The sequence below is a fragment of the Urocitellus parryii genome, chromosome 2 (assembly GCF_045843805.1).
Source record: "Urocitellus parryii isolate mUroPar1 chromosome 2, mUroPar1.hap1, whole genome shotgun sequence".
In the NCBI taxonomy this organism is placed as follows: Eukaryota; Metazoa; Chordata; class Mammalia; order Rodentia; family Sciuridae; genus Urocitellus; species Urocitellus parryii.
This window is the reverse complement of record NC_135532.1, coordinates 91,738,252-91,751,391: the sequence shown is the minus strand read 5'-3', so window position 1 is coordinate 91,751,391 and position 13,140 is coordinate 91,738,252. Positions and strand designations below refer to the sequence as shown.

Sequence of the window (13,140 nt, the reverse complement as noted above, 5' to 3'; positions counted from 1 at the left end):
GCCACAGCTGAGTCGGAATGGCCCCTGGCATTTTGCCAGAAGTAATGGTTGAGAGGCCGAGCTATTAAGATGATGCTGGATTGATTCAATTGTATATTAGACCTTATTTTGGAGTTTTCATGCTACTTTGGAGTTATCATGGGGATTACTGGAGAGTTCGAATTAGTTGGGGAAGTGCCGGAGGAGGGATTTCCGGTTGGTGGTTCCTGGAGGAGCCACGTGGGTGGCGTTGGGGAGAGTTCCCGGGGAGCGTGTGTGGAGTGTGCTGGTGGAGTTCAGAAATAAAGTTTGTTCCTGCTTGAGTGGCTCGTGATTTGTGCCCAGCCAGACTGCGGCATCTTGGACCCATTCTAATTAGCCTTTTGCTTCCATATCTAACCCAGACTATCTTTGAAGTTGCTCACTCATGTTCTTCAGACCTTCATTTGAAGGATACATTCTCAGTAAGCTTAGCCTGTCTAAAATTCACGCCACTTTCTCCCAAACGCATACACATATACACACACACATTCTCTCTCTCTCTCCATCTTTCTCTGACTCTGTTTCTGTCTCCCTTCCTTATTTTATTTTCTTTACTCCTTTATTTAAAGTCTGTCTGAACTTACTTATTATTTTGTTACCTGGTTCTCTGTACCAGAGTGTAAGTAAAAATTCTGTTTGTTCATTGGTATGTAGCTAGCACTTTGAGTAGTATGAGTAAATATGGATGAGTGGATAGATAAAAAGGCAAAGAAGGAAGGAATAGAAATCAGGAGAGCTTACTGTAGGAAGAAGAGATCAAGAATACTTTTTAGAAGGAGACAAAAATTACACTGAGGATTGAAACACATGGTTATTGTTTGATTTGTACCAGGAAGAATGCCATCTAGATGAAAGAATGTTGTAAAGACTTGAAGGGGGATGACCTGTCCCTGGCTGCTTTGGATATAGGAGAGCAAGTAAAATAAAGTTGGAAACAGAGGTAGGGAATGGAAATCCTAACATGACCCGAGAACTAGTTGTGTGACCACATATTCTGTGTCAAAACTGTAGAAGAGACTTTTCTGCCAATTCAGGGTGACTAAATGAAGAACAATCTGGAACATAAAGCAGCATAGAAGAGTAGCAGTTAGTGTCTCCTGTGAGTCCAGCCCTAAATTTTAAATATTATCTTCTATTATTTACCCTTTATGTGGTTCTAGTTTTGTTATCTCCTCTTAATATTGAACAGACCAAGGATCAGGGATATCAAGAAACAGCAGGTAAACGGGTGGATGGGACCAAGCTCAGACCTCAGTCTAAGTCTCTTCAAAAGTAGGCTGTCTCTGCTGCTCTCTCTTGGAAAGCACTGCGGTTGAAAAGCTGTGCCTTCCAAGTTCTGCATTGTAGCCGAACAACAGTCCTTTATATCAACTGATAAATATATTGAATGAGAAAGTTCATGAATTCTTTTAAGTGCTGCTTCCTTGGTATAGTCCTAAATTAGTTTTAACTGTCTTTGAGTTTGAAATGTTAGTCTGAATTTATTATTTTCAAAACTCCATCAGAAAAGGAAAATGTTTATTTATTAAATATGTATTGAACTTCAAAGCACATTACTCAGAAATCTGTTGGCATTATGCCACATTTAGACAGTAAGTATGCTGAATCTATTGATGACTATGAAAGTCAACAGGATAGTTCACTGAGAATCTGGTACCACATCAGTCACTGATTTCTGAATGGTGGATACTCTTTACTAGATAGCCCTGTCTTGTAAGGTTTACATGTATACAATATACTAAAACACTGAGTATACAATATTTTTCCACCCATATTTATCTTAAGCTGAAATATTACTAAGTATTGCTTAAGATAATTTAGAAACCTGGTATTGTAGACTGAATTGTGTCTTTTTTTAATCAAATTCATTTATTGAATTTGAATTTCTGCAAAATTCAGGATATATTATTGAAAAGTCTAAAGTCATATAAGAAATTCATTGACTATATCACAAACTGAAATTTTTAATCTTGTAAGTTACATGTTATCTATATTGACTGAATATTAACTTTATACCTTTTTGTTTCTTGCTTTCATCATCATCACATACACAGTATCACTAAAGATAAATATCACCACAATGTAGTCTATATTAGATCCTGAATGGCTTAAGAATTTTAAAAATACCACAGTTCAACTGATCAAATGCTCAACAATGAAAAGGGCAAAACAATCTTACAATGATCCAAATATTTAACAATATTTAACCCTAGTTTCAATCCTTAGTACTGTCATAAATAAATAAATACCAGTGTGATTGTATTTGGAGATAGGGCCTTTAAAGAGGTAATTAACACTAAGCAAGGTCATCAGGATGGAACCTTAATCTAGAAGGATAGGTGTCCTTATAAGAACAGGAACAAACACCAAGAGTGGACACACAGAGAAAGGACTATGTGAGGACATAATGAGAAGTCAGCTGTCTGCTAGTCAAGGAAGGGGCCTCAGGAGAAACAAAACCTGTCAATACCTTGACCTTGAACTTCCAGTCTCCAGAACCATGAAAAAATAAATTTTGTTATTTAAGCCACCCAATCTGTGGTATTTTGTTTTGGCAGCCTCAGCTGACTAATATACCCAGGCTATTTCAAGTGTTTGTGGGGGCAGGTAGGCAGCACAGGGCCTTGAGTTTGTGATCAGGATCTGTACTCATTTCTTTGTAGAAATTAGAGGGTTTTTCCTCCCTCACAAATAAATTTTAATGATTCATATTTCTTCCAATTAAAATTTGGAAGAAATTGTGCTGGATAATGTGTTTTCAGTTTGTACAGTATCACATTACTAACTAGTGACATCTGCTGGAGAACCACAGCAAAATTTCCTTAAGCAAGGGACTGTGCTGTTGTTTTCATCTTCATTTTCAATAGATCTTGAGCATCTTATCATACATAGTGTGGTTCCGAAGGCTATGTATAGGATGGCAGAGACTCTGGACCTTTTCCAAGTAACTCATGCACTAGCACAAGCTCCTTGATATGCAGAACTAGCAGGGCAACAAATCAAGTTGACACTTAAAAATGGATTTGGGGCTGGCAGTGTTGCTCAGTGGTAAAACATGTTTGAGGTTCCAATCAAAAGAAAAAAAAAGAATTTTTACAAAGAAAACAAGGGAAATAATTAGGGAACAAGAGGAAGTAGAGAGGTTGGGTAGCAACAGAGAAAGAGGGGAGAGGGAGATGAGAACACAGTTCAAAGCAGGGTGGGGGGGAGAACATTATATTAAATAGTGTTAGAAGAACAAATACAAAGGACATATGCTTATTTTAAATGAGGTATCTAAAAGCATCAAGGAGCCAGGGGTGTAGCTCGGTGGTTGAATGCTTGCGTAGCATGTACAAGATCCTGGATTTGATGTCCAGTGGCCCGCCACCCTCCAAAAAAAATTCATTGGGCTCAGTAATCCCAGTGATTTGGGAGACTGAGAAAGGAGGATCACAAGTTCGAGACTCGCCTCAACAATTTAGTGAGGCCCTAAGCAACTTAGCAGTACCCTATCTCACAATAAAAAGATATAGCTACGTGGTAAAGTACCCCTGGGTTCAATCCCAAGTACCCCTCAAAAATTGAACTCACAGAAACAGAATAGAATGTTAGTTGCTAGAGACTGATAGTAGGGGGACGTGTGGAATAGCTAGCTGTTCAGTGGGTATAAGGTTTTAGTTATGCAGGATAAACAATACTGTGTTGTGGACTTGCAAATTTCTTATGAGGGGATAGCTCATATTAAGTGTTCGTATCATAATAAATAAAGAAATGGAGAGGGAAGTAAATTCAAAATCAGTTTTGGAAAATCGATGCATTAATGTCTTTCCACAGATAGAACATAAATAATTTTAACAAAAGCATTCCCTTTTTGACTTTTGGGTTTTTTGTTTGTTTTGTGGTCTAGAAGTTGAACCCAGAGCCTTGTGCATGCTGAGGAAGTACTATTTATTGAGCTATGTTTTCAGCCCCAGCTACTTTTGTTTAAATTATAGTAGTATATCTAAAGGCTTGAAGACTATAATTAACATTTGTTGCCTCAGTTATATTAATATCTAAAAATATAAAAATGAGCTAGTTGACAAAATACTTTCCTCCAACGTTGAAGGAAAAACAAGCCTAGAAATAAACTTGCCCAAGATGAAGTGTCACTATCAATAACAGTTTTATCATTGAAGGTTTAATTTTTTAAAACATTTAAATAAAAACTTTCATACATAAATAAAAATTGAGAAAATGTAATACTCATGCATCCATCTTTTTCCCATAGTGAAGGTTTTTTTAAAAAGTAGATCATTGAGCTGGGGTTGTGACTTGGTGGTAGAGCACTCGCCTAGCATGTGTGAGGCCCTGGGTTCAATACTCAGCACCACATAAAAATAAATAAATAAAATACAGGTATTATGTCCAACTACAATTAAGTAATAAATATTTTTTTAAAAAAATATTTATTATGTTTTAGTTCTCGGCGGACACAACGTCTTTGTTGGTATGTGGTGCTGAGGATCGAACCCGGGCCGCACGCATGCCAGGCGAGCGCGCTACCGCTTGAGCCACATCCCTAGCCCCAGTAATCAATATTTTTAAAAGTGGATTATTATAAGTAGACATTTTTAAGTCTTAAACATGGAGTATCTGAATAACATGATGTCTGGGGCTGGGGATATAGCTCAGTTGGTAGAGTGTTTGCCTCGCACGCACAAGGCCCTGGGTTCAATCCCTAGAACCACACACACACACACAAAAAGAACATTGTGTCTATTCAGATGTCCTTGATGCAGCTTTCCCAATATTCTACTAGAATAACCTATGAAGATGCAAAAAGTAGTTGCAAAAATAGTTCAGGAACTAAGATAAGTGTCTACCTTAATCTTTGGGGCAGAACTGAGATAAGCACCCTGACTTCATCTCCAGGATGAAGAAATGCTTGGAGAAAGGTGTGGTGAGGGGCTGGGGATGTGGCTCAAGCGGTAGCGCGCTCGCCTGGTATGCGTGCGGCCCGGGTTCAGTCCTCAGCACCACATACCAACAAAGATGTTGTGTTTGCCGAGAACTAAAAAATAAATATTAAAAATTCTCTCTCTCTCTTTAAAAAAAAAAAAAAAAGAAAGGTGTGGTGAGTCATTAACTCTATTCCATTATTATTTATTTGACTCAGTGACCAAGACCCACACCAGCCAGGTCCTGGGCATCTGCCCTGCAGGACATTATTTGATGCTGTTTCTGGGACAGGAATGGTGTCTTTTCTTACACTATTTCCTCTAACTTTCTGTATCGGTTTTAGGAAACCAGGTCCACATTGAGAAGGCAGGGTATTGATAGCAACAGAGGTCATGACCCACACAAGTAAAGTATTAAGGCAGAAAAGGGAGAGTCCTGTGTACAGGACATGCTGGAAGCTACCGTCTCTGAAATGTTTAATGCGTTCAGAGAACCATTGAGGAATGGAAAACTAGAATATATTTGGACCAGGAATGCAGTTAGTAAGTGTCTTTAAGAAACTGGGATTTAAATTGGGAGTGTATATTAGCTTATCCTCTAGTTATAGATATATGGATTTTTTTTTTTAATAACACAGGACTTCTCAGAGCTCTTTGTTTTTTTTTTTTTTTTTTTTTTTATGTGGTGCTGGAGATTGAACCCAGTGCCTCATGCATGCTAGGCAAACACTGTACCACTGAGCCACAACCCTGATATATGGAGTCTTTTAGCTATCATACAAATGAATTGAGATTAGGGTCAAGAACTATTTTTTTTTTTCTTGCCTGGTAACAGATGAGAAATTCCAACAAACCAATAAGGGCCTGTGAATGAAGTGAACAAATTAAAGATATGAGAGGAATGAAGGCCAGAAAGATTCACTACAAAAGACTCAGTACAGTGCAAGAAAACATTACCTTTATGAATTCTGAATAAATAGGAAACTCAATTCAGTACTTAAAGATGTCAAAAAGAGCAAAGTTGTTAAGGGCAAAAATCTGTGATGGAAGGCAGCATTGAAGGAAGAACAGTTGTCAAAAGAGCTAAGATAAAGAACAGGACTAAGCTAACAATAACTAGTATTCCTGAAAACCAGAACAAATGAAATAAAAGTAATAACAGTAATGGCTTAAAGAATTAGTGTTTACTGCATCCTGACTACATGCCAGGCACTTGACTACTTAAATCATTAGTACAGTATTCAGAGGAAAATTGCTTATTTGAACTCCTTTATGCAGAAGAAAGGGTGGAGATTTGCAGTAAATCACCTCTGGTCACACAGCTATTGTAGTTAATGAAGCTTTATTAGAAGAAAACTTTCCCAGCCAGGCATGATAGCACAAGCCTGTAACCGCTGCACCAGCTCAGGAGGCCAAGGCAGGAGGATCAGGAGTTCAAAGCAAGGCTCAGCATCTTAGCAAGGCCCTAAGCAACTCAGTGAGACTCATCTCTAAATATCAGAGATTTTAGAAATATTAAAAATTATTAATAATTATTAAAAAGGACTGGGGATGTGGTTCAGTGGTTAAGCAACCCTGGATTCAGTCCCTGGTACCAAAAAAAAAAAAAAAAAAAAAAAGAAGAAGAAGAAGAAGAAGAAAACTTTCCCCAACTGTAATGATCTATACTGTAAAGAAGGAAAAGGTTTGGTTTGTTGAATTCTGAGTGACATCAGTGATCATATTGATCACATATCACCTGCTAGCTAGGTTCACAAGAGTTGGCTGTACCAATAGCTTAAGAAAATGGTGAAAGCAGCTTGTAATACACAAAAATACCTTTTGCTTGCAGGAATCAGGAACATTTTGTGACCTTAGGGGTCTATTGGAAAGAGAGAGCGAGAGCATCCCTGAGAACCTATTTATTGAGGGGAAGACATTTGAGAAAGTTCCACCCAAATGAGGCAAGGGATTGGGTTTCAGGGGGGTGTAGCCAGTTTAATTGGTGTGACACCCACTCCCAAAGTGGAGGTGCCCAGTCTCACACCTCTGTTGCTCAAAGCTAAGGGTTCATGCTGACTCCTATGTGGCAGCTCTCGACAATCACATCTAGATCATTTTGACAAGACAGTTTTGTTAGTACAAATGCTTTTTTTTTTTTTTTGTACTGAGACTGAACCCAGGGGCGCTTAACCACTGAGCCATATCCCTAGCTCCTTTTTTATATTTTATATAGAAATAGGGTCTTGCTGAGTTGCCTAGGGGCCTCGATAAATTGCTGAGGCTGGCTTTGAACTCAAGATCCTCCTGCTTCAGTCTCCCAAGCTGTTGGAATTAGAGCCTTGCATCACCACGCCCTGCCCCCCTTTATTTTGGGGGTGTACCAGGGATTGAACTCAGGGGTACTCGACACTCAGCCACATCCCCAGCCCTATTATGTATTTTATTTAGAGACAGGGTTTCATTGAGTTGCTCAGCACCTTGCTTTTGCTGAAGCTGGCTTTGAAGTCTTGATCCTCCTGTCTCAGCCTCCCAGGATTATAGGCATGTGCCATCATGCCCAGCCCCTTTTAAAAAAATTCACTAATAATTCATTGTATATTTGCCAGCAGTAATACCACAGGTAAGATTCTTAGATAATGATTTATATAGGCATCTCTAGTCTTAGCCTTTCTTTTTATTCCATATTTGTACTCCTGTCCAATATAAAACATCAGTGTGTTAGTAGAGTTTTAGAATTATTATTCCATTACTAATCACAGTTCTTTTTTAAGGTTGGAATATATTCTTCTGAAGGTGGATGGTTCAATCCCCAGTACTGACAAAAAAAATTTTTTGTGAGACATGATGTCATAGATCTGTACTCCCAGCTTACTCAGAAAGCCAAAGCCAGAGGATTGCTTGAATTCAGGAGTTTTAAAGTTATACCTGTACATAATTACTCTGAAGTATTTTAATTCATTTTTTGAGTAATTACCTTTGTTTCTCTTGTGTTTATAGTACATATATATTATACTTTATGTTTTTTTTAAGTCTCTGTTTCATAACTTAGTATAGATAACACCTTTTTTTTTTTTTAAGAGAGTGAGAGAGGAGAGAGAGAGAGAGAATTTTTAATATTTATTTTTTAGTTCTCAGCGGACACAACATCTTTGTTGGTATGTGGTGCTGAGGATCGAACCCGGGCCGCACGCATGCCAGGCGAGCGCGCTACCGCTTGAGCCACATCCCTAGCCCCAGATAACACCTTCTTATTTGTACTTGCACTACCATAAGATTTAGCAGGTGATATATTTATCATCTCTTGTTGTGTCTCAGGACAAAACACTCAGGGTCACTCCAGGTGATCTGGGCTACACGAAATAATCACATAGAGACAGAGAAATCCTTTTTTCTTTGGGTCCTGTGAAGGCTCCTCTGACCTTAGTGGGGGAAAGAGAGAGAGAGAGAGAGAGAGAGAGAGAGAGAGAGAGAGAGAGAGAGAGAGAGAGAGGGGGAGGGAGGGAGGGAGGGGGAGGGAGGGGGAGGGAACAAGAGCAAGGGAGCGCATGGCGCACATGCTGAGCCCTTTTATTGGGGAGAAACCGTTCAAATGAGGCAAGGGGTCAAGTTTCAGGGGGTTGAATTTAGCTTGTTGATGTCTGCTGTCAGCAGACTGACATCTAGGGAATTCTTGCCCATCTCATGAGCTGTGTGGGGATCATGGCAGAACAAGCGAAAAGACCAGAGCGAAGCCTAACCAGAGGGGCAACGTGGGCTCAATGCCCATAGTTCACACACAGCCCATAGCTGGCTTTTGCCACATCTCCACATTCTCATCACTCAAGGCTAAGGGGCGCTCGGTTCCTATGTGGCAGCTCCTGACAGTCTCTCTCCTATTTTCTATCATCATTCTCTAGAGAGTTGGATTTTTAATACCCAAGGGAATACCTAACAGTAGTAGGTACTTAATACATATATATATTAATTGAAAAAGGGAATTTAAAAGAATCATTAGAACTTTAGAAAACAGTGAATAAAAAGAAATTGTGTACATTTCCTATTTTTCCTAAAGTCATGCATCTCTGTTTCTTCTCTCCAATTTTAGTCTGTGCAGAGACCTATAACCCTGATGAGGAAGAGGAAGATACTGATCCAAGGGTAAGGACTAAAGCAAAAGTTATGTAGAATTGTTGTATTTCTCACTATCTCCTTTCTTTTACATACCAAAATTTAATCATACTGGGGCTGGGGTTGGCTCAGTGGTGGAGCTCTTGCCTAGTATATGTGAGGCACTGGGTTTGATCCTCAGCACCACATAAAATAAATAAAATAAAGGTATGGTGTCCACCTACAACTCAAAAGATTTTTTTTTTAAAAATTTAATCATACTGATGATTAAAATAAATATAAATTAAAAAGCTCTGTAATAAGATGTCATTTTTTAATTTTTTTAATTTAAGTTTTATCTTTTTTGGTGCTGGGGATTGAACCCAGGGATACTTTAAACACTCAGCTACATTCTCACTTCTTTTTATTTTGAAATGGGGCCTCACTACTTGCCAAGGCTGGCCTTGAACTTTTGATCCTTCTGCCTCAGCTTCCTGAGTATGTGGGATTACAGGTAATGGTGCCACATGCCTGGCACCATTTTTTATCTAGCAGATTGAAAGCAGCACTGTTTAAGGGTGTGATGAGGAGTACCTAGCTGTAGCTGTCAGAAATCTTAAAACATGATGAAACCAACTGATTCAACTGTTAACCCAAAGGGGAATTTAGCCCTAATAAACAGTTAGATCTTTTCTAAGAATATACAAATGGAGACCATTACAGTGTTGTAATAGTGAAAAATGGAAACAAGCTAAATGACCTTAAATAAAGGAATACCAGGGATTAAACGATGTTAAATTCAAGTCAACAGAATCTGCAGCCATTGAAAATGATTATATAGGGCAGGATAATGGCATAGAATATATGTTTGTATGAGGTACATTTTAGAATATTTTATAGCATAAAAATTTAAATATATTTATCTGTTTATGTATTTGTTTTTATGTATATACAGAAAATTAAAGACACTTTAATGTTTTATCATATATACTTTAAAATGGGTAACCTGTGAAAGATTTTTGAAGTATTCTAATGATAAAATGCTACCATCATGTAATTACAAATTTAGAATAAATTGATAAATTTTAGTATTCTGGATACTATAAAATTCTTAATGTTTTTAAAAATTAAGACACATTTTTTTCAACTTTAATATTACATATTTAAAATAATGGCATTTCTGTCAGATTAAATGGTATACTTTTTTAGAGTGAAGATATTGCTTTGAGGGAACTTGATAGGTATCTCAATTATAATACCAGTGTAAGGTAGTAATTATTTCTTTTTAGTTCAGGAAGCATTCATTATCTATAATAATAATGAAAATAATAGTGTTTTGACCACCTATTATGAATGCAAATTATCGTTTGTTTAATCCTTATGACAGTTAAATCCTTAATTGTTATTTAATCCTTAAGACAACTTTAATTTGCAGATACCACTACTCCTGCTAATAATAAATTGTTAATACTTTAGCTACAGCCATTGTTTACTTACCATCTTTACTTAGATGTCAATAGACAATTTAACAAGAACTCCTGATTTCCCTTTAAATATTCTTTTCCTCCCCCAGCCTTTCCCTGTTTTCATTTATACCAGCTCCAGTGTTCATTTGCTTTGGCTGAAAACTTGAGAGTCCCCTTCAGTTTACTTCATTTTTTTCCCCCACATCCAATTTTTCAATAAATCCCATGTCTTCAGAGCATATTGTGTACTTCTCAGCACCTCCATGGCTACCACCTTGGTTCAAACCACCACCATCTGGCACTAAGATAGACACTCTGGCTTCCTGGCTTCCATTCTAATCTTTTTTCAGCTTTTCTTCATTTAGCAGCCAGTATGTATCTTTAAAAACAGATTTCCTCCTCAGTTATTATCCTCAAATCACTCCCATGGTGCTAGAGAAAAATTCCAGTTTCTCTATGATTTACCATGACCTCTGATTTGAGCATCTTTCTCTCCCCAACCCCCCAGCCCAGTCTCTTGATTTTTCCCTCTTACTCTGCATCAATCACATCTATCTCCTAGTTATTTTTCGAATTTGATATTCAGTCTCCCATTGTAAAACCTTGATTTTACTTGCTCTTCCTACAGAGCATGACTTACTCCCTCAGGTTGTACTCATTTCCTTGAGATATGTACACATTGTTACCTGAATGAGGCCTAACTTGTGGCTTCCCCCATCCCTTGCCTTAATACTTATCTCCTTTACCTTAATACTCTCTAACATATTTATATACTCATTGAATGTAAAGGTAGGTATTTTTGTCTGTGAGTTCACTGCTGTGTGACAAGAGTTAGGATGGTACTTGGCACTGAGTCTGTACTCAGTATTTTTTTTTTAATTTAATTTAATTTTTTTTTTTTAAAGAGAGAGTGAGAGAGGAGAGAGAGAGAGAATTTTTAATATTTATTCTTTTTAAGTTCTCGGCGGACACAACATCTTTCTTTGTATGTGGTGCTGAGGATCGAACCCGGGCTGTACGCATGCCAGGCGAGCGTGCTACCGCTTGAGCCACATCCCCAGCCCTGTACTCAGTATTTTTTGAATGAGCAAATTTATAACCCTTTGCTTTATATATGAAGACCTTGAGGCTCCTTAGGGATAGTTGACTTGCTGCCAGTCACACAGCCATCAGATAGCTCCAGGGTCATGCTCGTCACCCTTGTATAACATTGCTCCTTCACATTCAGGATATTGCTTGGTATTTGTGTAGAATTAAAATTATAGAAAACATGCTTTTAGTTTTTCCTACTTTAAAAAATACATATATATATATTTTTTTTTTCTATATTTATATTTTTTTATGGACATAATGCCTTTATTTATTTTTATGTTGTACTGAGGATTGAACCCAGTGTATCACATATGCTAGGCAAGCACTCTACCACTGAGCTACAACTCCAATCCCAAATTTTTCCTACTTTTTAAGAGAAAGAGATATATCACTTTTTAAGAAGGTAAGTTTTAAATGCAATAAACCATTTTCCCTGGCTTTATTTGGTTTGACAGGTGATTCATCCTAAAACTGATGAACAGAGATCCAGACTTCAGGAAGCTTGTAAAGATATTCTTCTTTTCAAAAATCTTGATCAGGTAATAATGATTTTAAAAATATTTTTGTTATAATTACTTTTTAGTTTTTTTCCTATTAATCATTTAAAGTTTATAGCATTTTAGTCATAGTTGTATGAAACATGAAATCTTTTTACTTAACAAACATTTTATTGCGTTGACCACTATAATGTGAACATGATTTTTCACATGACTTTTAATATTTTTCTGATCTGCTTCAACACTTCTTCAAAGATAATGCTGGTAATATGAGGATCATGTGATTTAGTTGTGTTGCTAGAAAATGCTCTGGTCTGCATGATTCTGGCCTGGCTTGGTTTGGAGGGTCTGAATTTATGCTGCAAATGGATTCATTTGTCCAAAGATGCTCTCTTGTAATTTTCTTCACAAGGTAACATGTTAACCCACTAGAATTATGTGATTATTTTTTTTTTAAAGAGAGAGAGAGAGAGAGAGAGAGAGAGAGAGAATTTTTAATATTTATTTTTTAGTTCTCGGTGGACACAACTTCTTTGTTGGTATGTGGTGCTGAGGATCGAACCCGGGCCGCACGCATGCCCCGCGAGCGTGCTACTGCTTGAGCCACATCCCCGCCCTGGGAATTAGGTTTTAACATGAATTTGAGAAGAACATATATCTTTTGCCTATAGCAATAGGAAATCTTCAGAGTTTCTATTTCCCTACTCTGAAAGCCATATGCTAAAGCTATATTCTTCTTCTTGCTTGAATGAAACTCCTTTATGTATATGTGCCAGATTTTCTTTCATTCTTCTTATGCTTAAGTGAAATCCCATTATGTATATATCCCATATTTCATTCATCCATTGACTGGCAACTAGGCTGGTTCCATTATTCAGCTACTGTGAATTGTGCTGCTGTAAACATGGGTATGAATGCATTGCTATAGTATGATGACTTTAATTATTTGTGATAAATATGAGAAGTGGTATAGTTAGGTCATGTGGTAGTTCCATTTCTAGTCTTTTGAGGAATGTACAAACTGATTTCCATAGTGGTTAAACTAATTTATAATCCCCCCAACAATGTAAAAGT

At 37.4% G+C, this 13,140-nt stretch overlaps 1 protein-coding gene across 1 annotated transcript in view; it reads left to right on the top strand.

Annotated features, from left to right (window-relative positions):
* Prkar2a (protein kinase cAMP-dependent type II regulatory subunit alpha) overlaps nt 1-13,140 on the top strand; it is a 74,587-nt gene that overhangs the window by 27,497 nt on the left and 33,950 nt on the right. The window contains exons 3-4 of the mRNA XM_026383818.2: nt 9,010-9,062; nt 12,025-12,108. Coding sequence (XP_026239603.1) covers nt 9,010-9,062; nt 12,025-12,108 — 137 coding nt within the window. The remainder of the gene's footprint in view (nt 1-9,009; nt 9,063-12,024; nt 12,109-13,140) is intronic.